The sequence below is a fragment of the Saimiri boliviensis genome, chromosome 10, assembly GCF_048565385.1.
Source record: "Saimiri boliviensis isolate mSaiBol1 chromosome 10, mSaiBol1.pri, whole genome shotgun sequence".
Lineage (NCBI taxonomy): Eukaryota > Metazoa > Chordata > Mammalia > Primates > Cebidae > Saimiri > Saimiri boliviensis.
In genome coordinates, this window is record NC_133458.1 from 88,940,285 (window position 1) to 88,961,288 (window position 21,004).

The window sequence follows — 21,004 nt, forward strand, 5'->3', positions numbered from 1 at the left end:
TCTCTTAAGACACAACTATAAATTTCCATCCCCCCCCCATGCCCCCACCACCACCAAGTTAGTTTTATTCTAGACACTCAGACTCTCTTCTCTGTCACCATCCAAGTGATGGCTGATTTTGTTGAATCTAGCAGCACAGAGGACACGTCATATGCTCCCTGTCCCTTTATAAGGGCCTCCCATATAACCATCTAACCAAATAGGCATCTAATATAAACAATGCACAACTTAGCCTAACTCACGTTACCTCAGGTGTTTGACAATCAGACTATGAACAAAAATAGCAAATTTCATTCAAACATAGATGAGATGTTTTTGTCTTTTCTATTTCTTTCTTTCTTTTTTTTTTTTTTGAGATGGAGTTTCGCTCTTGTTACCCAGGCTGGAGTGCAATGGCGCGATCTCGGCTCACCGCAACCTCCGCCTCCTGGGTTCAGGCAATTCTCCTGCCTCAGCCTCCTGAGTAGCTGGGATTACAGACACATGCCACCATGCCCAGCTAATTTTTTGTATTTTTAGTAGAAACGAGGTTTCACCATGTTGACCAGGATGGTCTCGATCTCTTGACCTCGTGATCCACTCGCCTCGGCCTCCCAAAGTGCTGGGATTACAGGCGTGAGCCACCATGCCCGGCCCTGTCTTTTCTATTTCTACAATTTCCAACATAAAAACTTAGCCTTATAAAACAAAAACAACCTAATAGGTTTTGTTCTGGTTGTTGATTTTAAGTAAACATGAGATGGAAGTCTAGAATACGTTTTTATCTCCTATTTAAGAATGTTCATGTTTCTATTTCCTGTCTTTGGACACTTCCCAAGTACTTCTCAGATCTTTTCAATGCTTCAAAGTTTAGCTGATTTCCTAAATTTACATCCCTAAGAGCTGTGGCTTTGAAAGTAATACATAATTCACCATAAAAACTTCCCCATATTTACTTTAGATTTGAGCAAGCAGACCCCTGGATTGTAATATGAATATCTTAAACTTGTCTGATAAATTCAGAATAATCTATTTGTCATAAACACTGGAAGAATTCATGTTTAAAAATAAAGCAATGCTCAGAACTTCAAGGGTGGAAGGAAACTGATGAGCTATGTCATTCAAAGGCCCCTCTTGGCCTGCCAGCTTTATCACAGTCGATGAAAAGAGGTTTTCAAGTTAAAATGTGTAGCCCCCAGCAAATATTAGAAAGGAGGCGAAGGTGATAAGTTAGATAATTCCAAGAGCATTTTTGTAGACTTTACATAATGGAAAGGGTCTATTATAGCCACGTCCTTCTTCCTTAAGCTGAAAACTTCTTACAGACTTTCACTGTTTAGATTTTTGTATGTCTGACACTTGGAAGGATGGCTCTTTAATGAAGACTACTAGAAAAATGGCTGAAACATTTTAATTGTTCATGTTTATGTACATTTTAACAACCCTACATTTGACTGAATTATAAAGACATTTTTATTTCTGCACATGCACTGCCCTCTCATGTTCCTTCAATGTGAAAATCCACATGTATCTTCTTCCAGAGTAAAATTTCAGGTAATATATTTTTAGATGACAGGACTTTTCCTGCTGATGAACTTATAAAGGAACCAGGAAATAAACTATTGGGGTTAAAGAAATGAGAAATTTTCTAAGATAGTCATATACAAAAATTCCACATTTGAATAAAAATGGTGAATATACAAGAGGGCACAGTTGACTGTACTGCTAGAAACCTTTCCAATACCCCCACTGTCCCTTTCCAACACCCCCAAAACACAGGCTCTCAAACAGTACATTGGCAACTCTCTATTACAGATGTCGCTTCTGCTTTCCCTTGTCACGATTAGGGGACACGGTAGATGACAACTGTTCCTTGAGTGACGTATGTAAATATCTTTCTGCACATATCATCACCTACATAACAAAGTTTATATGCCATTGTCAACAGGAACAACCATGTTATGAAGAGGTGGACTCAGCTCCACTGTCCATTAACAAATGCTTCTAGAATGAACAATGGAATTTTAGAACTTGAAGGAAATTATCAATTGTCTAGTCCAACCATTCAACTTGGCCAAGGTGAAACTGCTGAAATAAGAATCAAGGTCCTTAATCTCAGTACAGGATATTTTCAATATTGCAGGCACATTGCCCATCAATTGAAGAGATGAAGTTTTCCTCTCTGCCATTTATTTTCATTTCTAAACACCACTCCAGCATCTTACCTCATTTTATTCAGTCTCTTAGCTTGGGGATTTTTCCGGTTAAGATTATGAGAATTAAATCCATAGTGAACACTTTGCTGTCCATCCTGTCCTTTTCCGAGGTTCTTTTGAATGTGACCTTCATGCTATAAACCATTCAGTTATTTCCATTTCCTCTCACTGTCCTCTCATCCCCCTATTGCCCTCTGCCTATGGCTGTTCCCCAGACTCTTTTTTTTTTTTTTTTTTTTTGAGGTGGGGTTTCGCTCTTGTTACACAGGCTGGAGGGCAATGGCGTGATCCTGGCTCACTGCAACCTCTGCCTCCCAGGTTCAGGCAATTCTCCTGCCTCAGCCTCCTGAGTAGCAGGGATTACAGGCACGCGCCACCATGCCCAGCTAATTTTTTTGTACTTTTTTAGCAGAGACGGGGTTTCACCATGTTGACCAGGATGATCTCAATCTCTTGACCTCGTGATCCACCCGCCTCGGCCTCCCAAAGTGCTGGAATTACAGGCTTGAGCCACCGCGCCCGGCCCCCAGACCCTTATCTTCTACTCAGCTCTTCAATCTGCAACTTCTCTGGAACTGGCGCCCTTAACTTTAGAGCTGACCTCTTTGAGCTTCAGATGCTTGTCTCCAGATGTTTTCTGCATATTTTCACATTCTTGTTTCCTTGAACGCAACATAGCCCCCCAAATCACCTCTCTTGCTGCCTAAGTTACTCAATTTCCAAAGAGCATCCTTGCATCTCCAATTACCCAAGTTCAGACTTCAGTTATCTCACCCCTCCTCCTTGACCCATTCATACAGATTTTTAAAAAATCAATTTCCTTGTGTTCCTTTTTGAATTCATCTTTCTTTTGGTTCCCATAAAAACCACTACAAACTAGATTTTCATCAGCCTCTAATCAGTCTCCCTAACTTCAACTTATCTTCTTTCTTAAATATCTCCATCAGGTTAATCTGTTGTTCAAAAATCTTTCATTTTTCTTAACCAGGACCTTCTTCTCTAACGTGGTGAGTCTACTCAGACTTTTCCATTGTACTTTCTCATTCCCATGTTTGCCCACAACAAATTGCACAGCTAGAATACACATCCTCCTAATCATCATCTCCAAATCCTGACTGCTTTCAATGGTGGGTCAAGTCTAGTGTCTACAGTGAAGCTTTCTGTTACGGTCCTTGAATTTACGACCTTATTTATTCATCACCTTTCTTGGTGCACAATTTCCAACTACTTTATATATTAGCTTTCAGAATATATCTGTCTTAGCTTCTTGGTATGGCTATAGGAACAAAATTATACATGTCTTTATCACTTTTGAAACTATTCCAATAAGTCTATTACATTACTTACTATGTATTTTTTAATGAGGCATAGTAGTTAGAAGAATATCATGATAAAAAATTCTGAGTTCTGATTTTTGCTTTGTTCCTTTTTTGCTGAGTGACCTTAGGCAAGTTACTCAAACTCTATAAGCTTTCATATCTGTAAAACAGACATAATATTACTTACTTCATATTGCTGTTATACAGCTTAGCAGAATGTTTATGTATGTGTGTGTACACACAAACAAACAATGTTTACCATAGTTTTTGGCCCATAGTGAATGCTTTTTAAACAGATGGCTATTATAATTCTGCACACCACAGGCACTCCTTTTTGGTCAATATTTGCTCAAATTTATCGTACTTCATCATAAGCTGTCAACATTCCATTTCATGTGTTTTACACCACTGATTATCATTTGATATGGTTAGGCTTTGTGTCCCCACCCAAATCTCATCTTAGATTGTAATCACCAGGTGTTTAGGGAGAGACCTGAGGGGAGGCGTTTGAATTATGGGGCAGTTTCCCCCATGTTGGTCTCATAATAGTAAGTTCTCACAAGATCTGATGGTTTTATAAGTGTGTGACGTTTCGTCCTACACACCCTCACTCTATCTCCCTCCTGCTGCCATACAAGATGTACCTGCTTCCCCTTCCACCAAGATCATAAGTTTCCTGAGGCCTCCCCTGCCTTGTGGAACTATGAATCAACTAAACCTCTTTCCTTTATAAATTACCCAGTCTCAAGTAGTTCTTTAAAGCAGTGTAAAAACTAATGAATACACATATTTGTAAAAAACTACTTTTCTGACCTACATTCCAGAAAAGTAAGAAAGATACTTTCAATCTTCAAGCTCTACTCAGTTGACAAGACCCGGTGTATAAAATTCTGTACAGACCAATTTCATCTATACACATAACCCAATCAAGCATGATTTTCAGCAATTAGCATTTTAATAATGGAGTTAGAGCAGAACTCAATAATTTTTTGGGAAGGCTAGTAAAGTTTCCAAATAGTCAAGTTGCTGGGTACCGGTGTAGTGACATAGGATTGCTAGAGCCTGTCAAAAACTGAAACTCAGGCCGGGCGCGGTAGCTCACACCTGTAAACCCAACACTTTGGGAGGCTGAGGCGGGTGGATCACAAGGTCAGGTGTTCGAGACCAGCCTTGCCAAGATGGTGAAACCTCCATTTCTACTAAAAATACAAAAATTGGCCAGGCATGGTGGTGGGCACCTGTAATCCCAGCTACTTAGGAGGCTAAGGCAGGAGAATTGCTTGAGCCTAGGAGGCAGAGGTTGCAGTGAGCCGAGACTGTGCCATTGCACTCCAGGCTAGGCGACAAAGCAAGACTCCATTTCAAACAAAAAAAAACAAAAAACAAAACTGAAACTCAAGGATTAGTGACCACAGCCAGCTTTTCTATTAAGAAACCCATGAACTTTCCTTCAACCAACAAGGCTATAACAAAGTCTAATCAATGGCTTAAAAAAAAGAAAAGAAAAGAAAAGAAAATGTTGCAATGTGGTACATTAAAAACCAGCGACTTGGCCTTTTTTGGCTGAAGTAATTCTTTTTTTCCCCTAATGAAAGAATCTTTTCTCCTTTGTGCAGCAGGTCACAACTTTTCCTAGGTTGACTCACACTGGATTTAAAAAATCAGATACCATACCTCCACCTCCACAGAGGTTGCAGGAACTTTCCACCAGAAATATCTACAATATTGCAAAGGGAGGCTGCATCTGCATACAGAAAGTTCAAGCCATTGTCTCCCTCTGCCTTGCCTCATACTTTTCACAACCTCGAGCAGCCACAGGGAGAATCTCTCTCTAACACAACCACTCAAACGGCTTCCCCTCTAGGACCCCAGCTTCATTATTTCTGCACCCCTAGGCAGGAAAATTGCATGGTCTTACCGCAGATGTTAGACGAGCAAGAATTTCATCACTGCTTTCTTCGGAGTCTTGAATTTTCTGATGAGACCTTTGAAAAAAGAACAAATTACGTTTCATCTTTGGTTGCTCAAATTTATCTACCAAGTTAGGAGGAATAAAGGGCAAATGATGACACTGTTATCATACCAGCAAAAGTACTCATGCAAATAACGAAGATTGTGTCAGCAACACCACAGGAACATAATCCTCTTGCAGGCCAATGTTCTTACAAAATCAATTAGCAAGAACCTCTTTACAGTATACCAATTGAATCCTGAGGATAGGATATTAGTCACCCAGATTAACCCTGACATGACAGTTTTACACATAGGGGCTTGCACAGAAAGTAGACACAAATGAAAGGTGGTTAAGTGCTGAAATTCCCTCTAAATCTAAGTGAAATCCAGATTTTGAAAATATGAAATGTGGATTTTCCACTACCGTTGAGTTTTAGCCAAAACAAACTCACTATGAAATGGTGTATTACAGGCCTAATACCACTATGGGAATTATGAGGAATACAAAACACAGAAGTTTTGCATTTCTTTGTATATGCTTTCTCAAGAGACTACTAAGAAGCTAAGAATATTATGCATGTGTTAAATAATAAGATGTGCAACAATGTAAGATCAGTGTGATTGTTCAGGGAAAATAATCTTTTTAAGTTAATTCATGTAAAAGGTTTCACCAAATGTATATTCTAACCTACAAAATTATCTACTTCTTAAAAACATTTTTCCTACTTTGGTCAAAGAAAAAAAACTGACCAATGCCAAGTGAACATATAAAATTGTGTCCAAGATCTATTTCCACAAGCAATCCCTTTCAATATATGCTGTAGACATGTGGGCCTGGAGGTAACTGCCCTGTGGAGCAGCATTATCAGCATCACAGTCCAGCGACTGATTTCAATCTCAGTAACTGCAGTGTGCCAGCTGGAACGCCAGCCTAATGGGGAGGGGGGCTTCTCCCAGCTCACAGGACAGCTGAGAAGCAGCTCTTTAAGAAGGGAAAAGCCAGTTGGATCAATTCTGGCATTGCCTTCTTGTTTCCGTAAATGTTATTAAACCCTTTTCCAGAAAGAAAGTCCCACACTTCAAATCACAGCAATGTATTACGAATGACCGCCTTTACAAAAATTGCAAGATACAGATATGAAGCGGTGCTGAGGTTGTCAAATAACTTAAGCGCTCATGCAGCAAAGTGTTTGAGACTCTTGCTAACAATCTTCCCAATAAAAACTGTGGGAACTGAGCATTATAACTTGGGATTGTTTTTTTTTAAAAGGTGACCTGGATGATGAGTATTTCAAACAAGCTTTATTATTAAGATTCTCTATCCACAAGGCTTCTGTAGTTACGCTGAGAAGAGATTAGAAACACTTTATAATCTCAACCAGCAAACCAGATTTATATGATTAAGCAGAGGTGACTGGACAGGAAATTAAGAACCAAAGGCACTGGAGACTAGAGAACCAAACCAGGGCTTCTGCTGCTTCGTCTGCGTCTGTAGTGGCACATGGGCTGGTCATGTCTTTTCCTATTTCTCAGACTCCAACAGATACTGAAGTACTAGTTAAAGGGCATGAGGTATTTTGCGCTAGCACAGATTATCTCATGAATCTGTTTTCAACAAGCTGGTGAAAGTAACTCATAATTCCAAGAGAAGCTCTTGTGTACGAGACTGATAATGGCTATTTCATGACTAATGGTTGAGTTGCAGCTGTTTTAGTGACAAATAATTTACTCCCTGTTCAGAAGCAAAACTGTCTTTCATTGATCTTCTAGCACGAAACATACTTACATAAAAACATTTCTTAACGAAATATGTGTAAGAAGGACAGTGATGATCTCCCAAGAGTTGTACCACAGCCCATATCCCATTGTCATCACCTCAATCACCAAGGTTTATGCCCAGAACTCCCAAGTGTCACTCTAGATTCTGGCTCTCCCCTGAATTTGCCATGTTTTTCCTAAAGCCATCCCTTACCTCCTCACTCCCAGCCTTTGGGCAGTCACCAGATCTTCTCACTTCCCTTCCTTCCCTACCAAGCCTCTCTGATAGTCTCGGCTCTCAACTTCGCTTGAACAAATTATTTTAACCACCTTCTAACGAGCTTGTCTCTGACTTGTCTTCTCATACCCAGAGGGCTACAGACACCAGGATTACCTTTCTAAAACCCACATCTGGTCCTGCTCTTCCCCAGACTCCAAACCTTCAAGAATTTTCCTCACTGCCCACTGAGAGCTCTAGAATTTGGAAATGTTCTTCCTTTCCTGCTAACATACCCCACGCCCCGCTCTACACCAGCAGGTAGCTGTACCTCACCTGGTGTAAAGGAAGGTCATGAGGTCAGGACAGGTGGTAACAGGCAATCGTGGAAGAGCCTGAAAAGGGGGAAAGAAGAAAGAAGGCAACACTCGACCACTCTCCTTTCTCCCTCGCCACGACACTCACTTTTTACCTTAAACTCCCTCCTCAGCTCTAGGCCAAAATGCCCAACCAGGCTCTCTTTCTCCAGCAAATGTATCTTTTACAAAATTTAAATACATTCCATTTTTATGTATGTAAACACTCTTCAGTGCAACCCAGAAAAAACAAAGTTCTCACTTATCTGATCAAAACAAATAACAGAATTGATGCAGCAGAGGAAAATCAAGTATAATACCTGCATGTTTTCCATTATTACTAAAGGGGGCTGTGCTGCTCAGTCAAAGACAGAGAGAGAGAGAGAGAGAGAGAGAGAGAGAGAGAGAGAGAGAGACAGACAGAAGCTGTGGGTCTAGTTTGTCAGTGATTAGAGAAAGAAAATAAAGAAACTCTTACTGGAATCAGCAAGTAATGACGGTGACAAGTGACATAAGACAGAAAGAGAAGAGAAATGGAGTGACCCCTGGAAGGAAGATCCATCCCTGAGGGTTTATGCCAACAGATGTTCTCCTTTAGGAATCCCCCGGGTTACCTTTTAAGGTCTCTGCTTACCAACACTCCAAGCCAGACCTGGTAATTCTCCAGGGGAGAGTGCTGAGTCCTGGTGCTCTAGTCAGATGTCTCTATAAGCTTGAGGGGTCTGCCATATCTAAGGGTGTCATTGTGAGGATTCAGAGATGACAAAAACCAATGGTCCTCCACTCACATCCCTCTAATCATCAAACCGGATGCATTGTCATTATGCCCACTCCCACCCAAAAGGAAAATAACAAAAGCCCTGCCCGTCCTATAGTCTTCCTCACCTTAATTGATGGCAACTCCATCCTTCCAGTTGGAAGTCATCCTTGAACCCCTTTCTCTCATACTCTGCCTTGTATCCACCATGAAATCTTATTGGCTCTTCCTTCAAGACATCTCTGTCACCTGACCACATCTCACCACCTCCATCACTACCACTATGGGCCCAGCCACAACATCTCTCACCTGGATCCAGGAGCCAGGGTAGTCTTGCTAACTAAAGTAGTTCACATCCCTCTACTCGAAATCCTTGAATGATTTCCCATCTCACTTAGCATACAGCCAAGATCTTTTTGTATTTAAAAATATGTAATTAACGAAGATGATCTGTATTCAAGGTGTACAACATGATTATTTGTGAATACACTGTGATGACTGGCATAATCAAATTACCACACCCATCACCACTCATGCTGTACATTAGACCTCTAGAACTTGATCAGTTTAAAAATGAACCTTTGTATGCGCTGATCAACATCTCCCTATTTCCCCTACCTATGATGTCTATATTCTGGACAAGTTTGTTTTGCTTAACAAAGCAAATTTCTATGAAAAAAAGAACAAGTGGGATGGTGGAAGAATGAGAATTAGATTTTTCTTGAGGTCTCTGATATCATCAATACAAACACTTGCTCACCTTCTCAGGAGAAGAATTTTTCATAGCATCCAGCTACTAGTTATGCTTACAGAAAAAATGTGCTAAACAGGAATAAATTGTGAATGTCAAAGGTTTCTTTAAAAGTCCAGAGTGTATGGTTATAGATTAATCTAAAATGACTAAAATTAGATATTACTGATACTGTTTTTCATATTTGATTTTGAGGACTTGAGTGTTAATGTTTAATATTTAATTAGATGGTTCAATTTCAAATGCTAATATAATCAGGCCTAGATCTCCAATTTTTGCTAAAATTCCTGTACTACTCTTAAATATAAATGTACTCTCATAAAGATAAGCAATCTGTTCCCACACCTGGAAGAAGCCTTGTCTATAAACAATGGAAATTTTGAAGGATTCAGTGTTTCCTTGGGAGAGGAGGTAATGAGTAATCACAAAGACTAGGACTAGCTGATTTCATAACACTTTTTACAAAAACAGTTTAAAGTAATAAGTGGAAATGTTCCTTACTTACGATGCCAATACAAATCTTATGCCAAGTTCCGTCACAAAAACTTTTTGAGAAATACTAAAAAAAAAAAAAAAGTTTGTTGACCCACATGGTATTTCCTCCTCTCTAAGTGTCATGAGGATGTAATTAGGAAAAGTTAAGTTAGGAGTACAAAGGGTAGGCTTGGGACATTGGAATAGCAGACTCGAACTTAAGCTCTCCAGCCAGAAAGTGCGAATCCATCACCACTTCAGAAACTAAGGAGGCCAAGGGATGTCTCATGTTGCTAACAGATGTCAGGTAGAAAGGAAAAACCAGGCGGGATAAGGAGAACAAAGGAGGCAGAGGTGAAGGGTTGGTGGAGGTGCTATTTTGTGTAGGGTGGTAAGAGGAGACAGGTACCTGAATTTTGGGAATCATCACCATGACACAATATTAAGTACATGACTAGGTGAGGGCACATCCAAAGTGAGAGTAGAAAAATAAGAGAAGTCCAAGACTGACCTCTACTGTGTTTAGAGGTCACTGCTTCAAATTGTAGGTTTCATTATTTAGGAACAGCCAGTCTGAATAATCTAAGGCCAACAGATCAGGAGATAACTGACACTAAAAAGACAGTTTTTAACTCACAGTTCCCAAGAGGAGGGGGCATGACATACCAGGAGGGGCCACACAGGAAGGCACGAGTGTCAGTCAGGAGGCAGAGGACATGGGGGCAAATGTGGGAAAGAACGTTTCCTGCGGTTTCCCCAGAACAGAACAGGTGAGGCCTGCCTGAGGATGGACTGTTTGATTAACTTCAACAGGACCAAAGGCATAGGGACTGCCCCTAGTTGTTTGGTACCTGGAGCTGGGGTGATTAGGGCAGATGAAAAGTAGCCCAGAAGGTGAAAGCCCAATTAAAAACAAGTGGTTAGGTTATGAGCTATGGAATGGTTGGCTTACCCATGAAAGGTATGCTCCTCCTAGCTAAGCTAGCAGGTAAGTTCTTTACTATCTCTAGGAATGGCTATTCCTGGGATGGGCAGTCTCTCCAGGGTCAGCAAGGCCCCAGATGTCAAAGCAATGAAACACAGTTAGTACAGTCAGGAAAAGGAAGAATTGGCAAAGGAGCCTTAAAAGCAGCAGCTAGCGAGACAGAAGAACCAAGAGATGTTATCCCAGGGGCCAGCTGGAAAAACTGCTTCTGGGAGGACATGATCAATTGTGCCAAATGCTGCTGACATGTCAAGTACGATGAGGACTGAAAAATTAACCACTGCATTTGGCAACATGGAAGACTTTTCTAATCTTGACAAGGTTGACTTCAGTGGAGAAGTACTGTTGAAAGCCTGAATGGAGCGGATTCAGAAAAGAATAGAAGAGGTAGAGAAAGTAACCACAAACACATCTTTTGAAGAGTTTTGCTGTAAAAGGGAACAGAGACATTGTGCAGCAGCTAGAGGGAGACAAAGAGAAATATCAACACATGCTGAAGAGAACAATCCAGTAGAGAAGAATAAGCTGATGAAGCAGGGAAAAAATGAGAATTCAGAAATAGGATCCCCGAGCAGGGGTGCAGAGATGGGATCAGTGCACAATGTGAGAGGAACTGACCTTAAATAAGAATGCATCCATTTTTATCAGGAGCAAAGACAGAGTCCACCAGCATAGATGCAGGCAGATTGATAGATTTGGTAAATAAAACATGAGGAAGATGGTTTTTAAAATGTTCCTTTCAATGAAATAAAAAGCAAGGAAAAAGAGGTAAGAGGGGAGCAATTGTGATAGAGTTTTCTAGGAGACTGAATTTATCAAGAAATGAACAGGACCACCCAGAAGCACTGAAGACCCACTCAAGATTAAAAGCCATGAATATAAAATAAGACTGATCATCCTTAGCCTCCTTAACGAACCACCTCTTCCATCTACCTTTAAAATCTGACAGAACAAGACGCTAGACGACCATGGTCAGTGATGGCAGAAGACAATGAAAGTATTTATCCTGTGATTTTCTACGTATATAACTATATCGCCTGCAAAGAGAGATGGCTGTCTGTTTTCCTCCAAATATATGCCTTTTATTTCTTTCTCTTGACTTTTTGCACCTGCTGGAATGGAAGAGATGTTAATAAGAGAAGATATATTAGCCTTGTTCTCAGTCTCAGTAGGAAAGGATTTAGTCTCTCACCATGAAGTATGATGCAAGCTATGGGTTTTATACAAAGTCTTATCAGATTGAGGAAGTTCTCTTATATTTCTAATTTTCTGAGAATTTTTCTCATGAACAGGTATTAAATTTTCTCAAATTCTCTGCATCTAGGAAATTTATCATATAATTTTTCTATTTTTAGTCGGTGAATTACATTGAATGATTTTTGAGCGTTGAGCCATCCTTGTGTTCCTGGGGTAAACTCCCGTTTTTCATAACGTGTTTATAATTTTTATATGTGAGGAAGATTGTGTCTATACTAATGAGTCATATTGGTCTGTTGTCTTCTTTCTCTGAAATTTGTCATGACAGTGCTGGCCTCATAAAATGAATGTGAAACAGTCACTCCTCTTCAGTTTTCTGGAAGAGACTGTATAGAAATGATATGATTTGTCTATGGCCATACAACCCTGAAAGTGCCCGATCTTGTCCCACATCAGAAACTAAGCAGGACTGGGCCTGGTTAGTACTTGGATGGGAGAAATAACATAACTTACTTTTTAAATGTTTATTTAAATCTGCCAGTAAAGCCATGTAAGCCCATAGTTTCCTTGTTTGAAGGGTATCAACTACGAATTCAATTACTTTAGTATACATAATTCTATTCAGATTTCTTCTTGAAGGACCATAGGTAGTTAATGTCTTTCAAAGAATTTGTCCATTCCACCTAAGTTTTCAAATTAATGATCATATAGTTGTTCATAATATTCATTTGTTAGCCTTCAAATGTAAGTCTTCAGTGATATTCCTTCTTTAATTCCTGATATTGGTAATTTGTCTTTTTGTTTTCTTCAACAGTCTGGTTAGAGAGTTAGTACTTTTTTTTTTTTTTTTTTTAAAGAACCAACTTAGTTTCATTAGTTTTTTTTTCTAATTTATTTTCACTTAAATTGATTTTTGTTATCTTTATTAATTCTTTCTTTCTGCTTGTTTTGGGTTTAGTTTGTTTTTCTTTGGCTAGCTTGCTGAGATGGAAGCCCTCATCATTGACCTAAGACATTTATTCTTTCCTAATATAACATTTATTCTTTCCTAATATAAGCATTAAAAGTTATTAATTTTCCTCTGAGCACTGCTTTAGCTACATCCCACAATTTTGAGCATGTTGTGTTTTAACACACTCTATATGAAATATTCCCTATTTCCTTTGGGACTTCCTTGTTCAGCCATGAGTTACTTCAAAGAATGCTGATTTCCAAATAGCAGATTTTATAAGTATCATTTTACCTTTAAATAATTATGCCTCTTTATCCTTCCTCAATTATCTTTTGTTAGTCATAAAATGTATTACATCTACATACACTGAAAAGCCTACCAAATATGTTTCCTTTCAATACTTATTTTAAAAATTAAAATTAAAATGCCTTTGATTTTGATCTAAATGTCTACCACTTACGTAGCTTTTCCTTTATTCCTGAATTTCCAACTTTCCCTCGGATATTGTTTCTATTCAACCTGAACATTTTCCTTTAGATTTCTTTTAAAAAAGGTCAGCTAGTAACAAAATCTGTTAATTTTCCTTCATCTATTTCACCTCCCTTTTAAAAGACTATTTTCATTGACAGTTCTTTTCTCTCCCACCCCACCCCATCTTAAAGACTTTCTTCCACTGTCTTCTGGCCTCCATGGTTTCTAATGTAAAACCACTAATCATTTGAATCATTACTCCTCCTGTAAGTAATGTCTCATTTTAGTCTAGCTGCTTCTAAGATATTTTCATTATTTGTTTCTTGGTTGTTTATGAAGTGTCTAAGAGTGTGTTTCTCTGAGTGCTCCTGTTTGGGGTTCACTGGACCTCTTGAATCTACAGATTTGTTTCTCACTGAATTTGGGAAGCTTTTGGCCATTATTTCTTTAAATGTTTTTCTGTACCATCTCTTTGTCCTCTCCTGGGATGCCAACATGTATTAGACTTTACAACACTGTCCACCAAGTCCCTGAGACTATTCATCTTTTTCAATGTTTTGTTTTTCTTTTCCTGCACACTGGATAATTTATAATCTATCTTCAGGTCACCTCTATTTTGCCATTGAGCCAATTTAACACATTTTTAATTTCAGGTATATTTTTCAGTTCTAAAACCACATTTGGTTATTTTTTATTTTCTATTTGACTAAGAACTTCCATCTTTCTGTTCATTTGAAATTTGTTTACCTAATGGAACATAGTTAAAATAGCTGTTGTCAAGTCTTTAATAATTTCAATATCTGAGTCATCTCAGGGTTGACACTAATTGCTTTTCCTTTGACAAATGGTCCTATTTTCCTCGTTATTTTCTGTCAAGTAAATCTGTATTGTATCCTGGCCAGTTTATTTTTTAATATTTTTTATTATACTTTAAGTCCTGGGTAGTGCGGGTTTGTTACATAGGTATACACATGCCATAGTGGTGGTTTGCTGCATCCATCGCCCAGTCATCTACATTATGTATTTCTCCTGATGCTATCCTCCAAACCCCCCACCCTCTGCTATTCCTCCTCTACCCATCCCCAGGCCCCAGTGTGTGATGTTTCCCTCTCTGGGTCCATGTGTTCTTATTGTTGAAAACCCACTTAGGAGTGAGAACATGCAAAGTTTGGTTTCCTGTTCTTGTGTCAGTTTGCTGAGAATGATGGTTTCCAGTTTCATCCATGTCCCTGCAAAGGACATGAACTCATCCTTTATGGCTGCATAGTATTCATGGTGTATATGTGTCACCTTTTCGTGATCCAGTCTATCACTGATGGGCATTTGAGCATCTGAGTCTTAGCTACTGCAAACAGTGCTGCAGTAAACATATGTGTACATGTGTGTTTATAGTAGAATGATTTATAATCCTTTGTGTATATACCCAGTAACGGAATTGCTCGGTCAAATGATATTTCTATTTCTAGATTCTTAAGGAATCGCCACAGTATCTTCCACAATGGTTGAACTCATTTGCACTCCCACCCACAGTGTAAAAGCATTCCTATTTATCCACATCCTCTCCAGCATCTGTTGTCTCCTGATTTTTTAATGATTGCCATTCTAACTGGTGTGAGGTGGTATCTCAACGTGATTTTGATTGGCATTTCTCTAATGATCAGTGATAATGAACTTTCTTTCATATATTTGTTGGCTACATAAATGTCTTCTTTTGAAAAGTGTCTGTTTGTATCCTTCACCCACTTTGTGATGGGGTTGTTTTTTTCTTGTAAATTTGTTTAAGTTCTCCATAGATTCTGGATATTAGCCCTTTGTTGGATGGATAGATTGCAGAACTTTTTTCCTATTCTGTTGGTTTCTTGTTCACTCTATTGATAGTATCTTTGGCTGTGCAGAAACTCTTAAGTTTAAGTAAATTCCATTTGTCTACTTTGGCTTTTGTTGCCAATGCTTTTGGTGTTTCAGCCATGAAGTCTTCACCTATGCTATACAGCCTCAATGATTCTAACGGCAGTTCAGTTTTCAGTGCCTTTTCTATAGCACCTAGGTCTGTCCCACAGAAGTACAGCTCAGGAGTGAACTCACATTTGTGTAGTTCATATACAAAATTAATGAATCCCTTCTCTGGGTAGCCGCTCTCCTGGACTCCCCTACACTCTCAGGCTAGCTGGGGGCCCTCTGCCCAGTTCTGACCAAAAACAAACAGGGTTTCTCCTTGTCTATTGTCTGCCTGCACTACCACCACCACAGAGCTCTGAACCTGGGGCAAACCTGTAAGAAAAAAGGATAATCAAGACAAGGATTTCTCCACCCACCCTGCCCGACCACATTCTTCAAAACCACAGGGGCCCATTTTCCTGATTCTTCTTGCCCGAAAGATGAGGTTTCTACTGGAGATTTTGACAATTGTGCCACCACTGACCCACCGCTCTAGCTGGGGCCTGCCTTTGAGGCAAAGTTGTGAAATAAAAGAAACAACAAAAAGGGAAAACTCACACCTGGTAGGTCACTTTCCCAAGGTTTCACTTCATTCCATATTCTCCCTGCTTTCGTTTACTTTTCAGAGGCCTCAGGTAATTATGGTTTGTATTTTATCTAGAGGGTTCAGCTGTAATCATTATAAGAGATAGGCTGTAGTAGACTTACTCCATCTTGGTCTGAACCTGCAGCTCCATCAGTAAGTTATTCTTCATAAGACTCTTCATTGGAATTCATGATTATCTTGCCATAGTTAACGTCTCATAAACAAGAAGCCAAAAAGGCAAGGTTTGCAGGGGAAAAAAATAAGAGTAGACAGGCCGAAAATATGCATATCAGTTATATTCTTAAATGTAATAAGACAATAAAAACGTATAAAACACAAAAGACATTGCAGAGAAGGGAATGCTGGGAAGATGGCCACCTAAGAACAGCTCAGGACTTCAGCTCCCAGTGAAAGTGCAGAGGGTGAGTGGACGCCACATTTCCAGACGAACTCTTATTGCCCACAGACCAGGAGATACCCAGGCAGAGGGGTCGCCAGCGTCGCAGTCCCAGCCGGTGCGGCTGTTTTGGCCCCCGTGGGGCTGATTCCACCCGCGCGGCTGCTGTGACCACGCCCTGTTCCTGCGGTTCTCCGTACAAAAGCCACTGGTCTGGGAGCCCTCTTAGCTGGCGATCAGAGCCCTGAGACGGCAGAGTTGCCCATTCATCTGAAATAGCGAGCCAGGCTAGGAGATTCCTAGGCAAAAAATCCGCCAGGAGCCGGCGCCGCAGTTCCAGCGGACTCCGTGAGTCGCACCACGGGAGATCCCGGCGCCTTTTCAACAAGCGACATTAACGCGGGGTCGTTCAACTTAAAAGAAAAGACTCTGAGTCAGGGAGCCAGGTGATCAGGCTCCATTGGTCCCACCCCTCCACTCCCAACAACAACGAAAACAAAAACAGTAATTGGAAACCCTCTGGGTTGAGCCCTTCAAACCAAGCATAGCTGAACCCAGACGGTCTGGCTCCGTGGGGGAGGGGCTTCCGTCATTACTGAGACTCTCCACCTCTATGGAGGCAGGCTGCCGTAGCCGAGGCAACCCGCCGTTGCCGAGGCAACCTGCCACAACAGAGAGAGTCCACCATAACAGAGGCGGGGCCCCCGTTACAGAGACAGTTCTAACTACGACCATATAAACAGGACTGCAGGAAAGAGCTCAGGGCAGCTGGGCGGAGCCCACAGCAGCTCAGCAAAGCCCCTGCGGGCAGGCAGTGGCTAGGAGTGCTGCTAGCTGGGCGGGACAGACCTGAAAGAAAAATAAAAAAAGGCAGTAGTGCAAGGGAAACTCATAAAGCTCCAACTCCCTAGGACAGAGCACCTGGGAACAAAAAGTGCTTTATGAGTTCAGCTGCAGCAGACCTAAACATACCTGCCCAGCAGCTCTGATCGAACAACGGAGCTCACAACTCAGGACTTAAGCCCCAATAAAAGATAGACTGTCTCCTCAAGTAGCTCCCTGACCCCCATAGATCCAAAGACGCACCTCATAAAGGAGAGAACGGACTGACAGTAGGCGAGCATCCTTCTGGGACAAAGATAGCAGAAGAGGAAACTGGCAGTAACCCTTACTGTTCTGCAGCTGCTGCAGGTGACCCCCAGGCAAGCAGGGCCTGGAGAGGACCTCAGCAGTCCTACAGCAGAGGGGCCAGACTGTTAGAAGGAAAGCTTAAAAAAAAAAAAAAAAAAAAAAAAAAGAGTAACTTCAGCATCCACGAACTAGAAGCTCACTCAGAGACCCAATCTGAAAGACAATAATTACAAACACAACAGGTGGATAAACCCACAAAAATGGGAAGAAACCAGCGCAAAAAGGATGAAAACTCCCGAAACCAGAACACCTCTCCTCCTAAAAGGGATCACAACTCCTCACCAGCAAGGGAACCAGACTGGATGGAGAAGGAGGGTGATGAAATGACAGAATCAGACTTCAGAAGGTGGGTAGTAAGAAACTACAGTGAGCTAAAAGAACATATTCTAACCCAACGTAAAGAAAATAGGAACCTTGAAAAAAGATTGGACGAACTGCTAACGAGAATGGACAGCATAGACAGGGTTATAAGTGAACTGATGGAGCTGAAAAACACAACACGAGAACTTCATGAAGCATGCACTAGCTTCAACAGCCAAATTGACCAAGCAGAAGAAAGGATATCAGAGGTCGAAGATCAACTCAATGAAATAAAAAGAGAAGGCAAGAACAGAGAAAAAAGCGCAAAAAGGAATGAACAAAATCTTCAAGAAATGTGGGACTATGTGAAAAGACCCAATCTACGTCTGATAGGTGTACCTGAATGTGATGAAGAGAATGAATCCAAGCTGGAAAATACTCTTCAGGATATTATCCAGGAAAACTTCCCCAACCTAGCAAGGCAGACCAATATTCAAATACAGGAAATACAGAGAACACCACAAAGATATTCCTCAAGAAGAGCAACCCCAAGGCACATAATCGTCAGATTCACCAGGGTTGAAATGAAAGAGAAAATGCTAAGGGCAGCCAGAGAGAAAGGCCGGATTACCCACAAAGGGAAGCCCATTAGACTCACAGCAGATCTCTCAGCAGAAACCCTACAAGCCAGAAGAGATTGGGGGCCAATATTCAACATCCTTAAAGAAAAGAACTTTCAACCCAGAATCTCCTATCCAGCCAAACTAAGCTTCGTAAGTGAGGGAAAAATAAAATCCTTTGTGAACAAGCAAGCACTCAGAGATTTCATCACCACCAAACCTGCTCTACAAGAACTCCTGAAAGAGGCTCTAAACATATAAAGGAAAAACCAGTACCAGCCACTCCAAAAACACACCAAATGGTAAAAGAGCATCAACACAATCAAGAAGCTGCATCAACTAACCAACAAAACAGCCAGGTAGCATCAAAATGACAGTATCAAATTCACACATAACAATACTATCCCTAAATGTCAATGGACTAAATGCCCCAATCAAAAGACACAGACTGGAAAATTGGATAAAAAGCCAAAACCCATCAGTGTGCTGTATCCAGGAAACCCATCTTACATGCAAGGATACACAAAGGCTCAAAATAAAGGGATGGAGGAAGATCTACCAAGCAAATGGAGAGCAAAAAAAAGCAGGAGTTGCAATTCTCATCTCTGATAAAATAGACTTTAAAGCAACAAAGATCAAAAGAGACAAAGAAGGACATTACATAATGGTAAAAGGATCACTACAACAAGAAGAGCTAAGGATCCTAAATATATATGCACCCAATTCAGGAGCACCCAGATACATAAGGCAAGTTCTTAATGACTTACAAAGAGACTTAGACTCCCACACAATAATAGTGGGAGACTTTAACACCCCATTGTCAATATTAGACAGATGAACCAGACAGAAAATCAACAAGGATATCCAGAACCTGAACTCAGACCTGGAACAAGCAAACCTAATAGACATTTACAGAACTCTCCACCCCAAAGCCACAGAATATACATTCTTCTCAGCACCACATCACACCTACTCTAAAATTGACCACATAATTGGCAATAAATCACTCCTCAACAAATGCAAAAGAACAGAAATTATAACAAACAGTCTCTCAGACCACAGTGCAATCGAGTTAGAACTCAAAATGCAGAAACTAACTCAGAACCGCACAGCTTCATGGAAACTGAACAACTTGCTCTTGAATGTTGACTGGATAAACAATGAAATGAAGGCAGAAATAAAGATGTTCTTCGAAACCAATGAGAACGAAGACACAACATACCAGAATCTCTGGGACACATTTAAAGCCGTCTCTAGAGGAAAATACATAGCAATGAGTGCCCACATGAGAAGAAAGGAGAGATCTAAAATTGACATGCTATCATCAAAATTGAAAGAGCTAGAGGAGCAAGATCAAAAAAACTCAAAACCTAGCAGAAGACAGGAAATAACTAAGATCAGAGCAGAACTGAAGGAAATAGAGACACAAAAAACTCTTCAGAAAATCAATAAATCCAGGAGCTGGTTTTTTGAGAAGATCAACAAAACAGACAGACCACTAGCCAGATTAATAAAAAAGAAGAGAGAATAACCAAATTGATGCAATAAAAAACGATAAAGGGGATATCACCACAGATTCCACAGAAATCCAAACCATCATCAGAGATTATTACAAACAACTCTATGCACATAAACTAGTAAACCTGGAAGAAATGGATAAATTCCTGGACACCTGCATCCTCCCAAGCCTAAACCCGGAAGAAGCCGAAACCCTGAATAGACCAATAACAAGGTCTGAAGTCGAGGCAGCAATAAAGAGCCTACCACCCAAAAAAAGCCCAGGTCCAGCTTGGTTCACAGCCGAATTCTACCAGACATACAAAGAGGAGCTGATACCATTCCTTCTGAAACTATTCCAGACAATCCAAAAAGAGGGAATCCTTCCCAAATCATTTTATGAGACAAACATCATCCTGATACCAAAACCCGGCAGAGACTCAACAAGAAAAGAAAATTTCAGGCCAATATCCATGATGAACATAGATGCAAAAATCTTCAATAAAATACTGGCAAACCGATTGCAACAGCATATCAAAAAGCTCATCCACCATGATCAAGTAGGATTCATCCCGGGGATGCAAGGCTGGTTCAACATACGCAAGTCCATAAACGTAATTCACCACATAAACAGAACCAAAGACAAAAACCACATGATTATCTCAATTGATGCAGAGAAGGCTTTTGACAAAATTCAACAACCCTTTATGCTAAAAACCCTCAATAAACTAGGTATTGACGGAACGTATCTCAAAACAATAAAAGCTATTTACGACAAACCAACAGCCAATATCATACTGAATGGGCAAAAACTGGAAGCATTGCCTTTGAAATCTGGCACTAGACAAGGATGCCCTCTCTCACCACTCCTATTCAATATAGTACTGGAAGTTCTAGCCAGAGCAATCAGGCAAGAAAAAGAAATAAAGGGTATCCAAATTGGAAAGGAGGAAATCAAATTGTCTCTATTTGCAGATGACATGATTGTATATCTGGAAGACCCCATCATCTCAGCCCAAAGTCTCCTGAAACTGATAAACGACTTCAGCAAAGTCTCAGGATACAAAATCAACGTGCAAAAATCACAAGC

The 21,004-nt window shown here is 40.4% G+C and overlaps 1 protein-coding gene across 5 annotated transcripts in view; it reads right to left on the reverse strand.

The window, feature by feature from the left end:
- The window catches only part of RAPGEF5 (Rap guanine nucleotide exchange factor 5), a 487,242-nt gene that overhangs the window by 172,255 nt on the left and 293,983 nt on the right, over positions 1-21,004 (reverse strand). For all 5 annotated transcript variants that reach the window (XM_074379608.1, XM_074379607.1, XM_074379606.1 and 2 more), the window contains exon 6: positions 5,433-5,499. In XM_074379608.1, the coding sequence (XP_074235709.1) occupies positions 5,433-5,499 (67 nt within the window). The remainder of the gene's footprint in view (positions 1-5,432; positions 5,500-21,004) is intronic.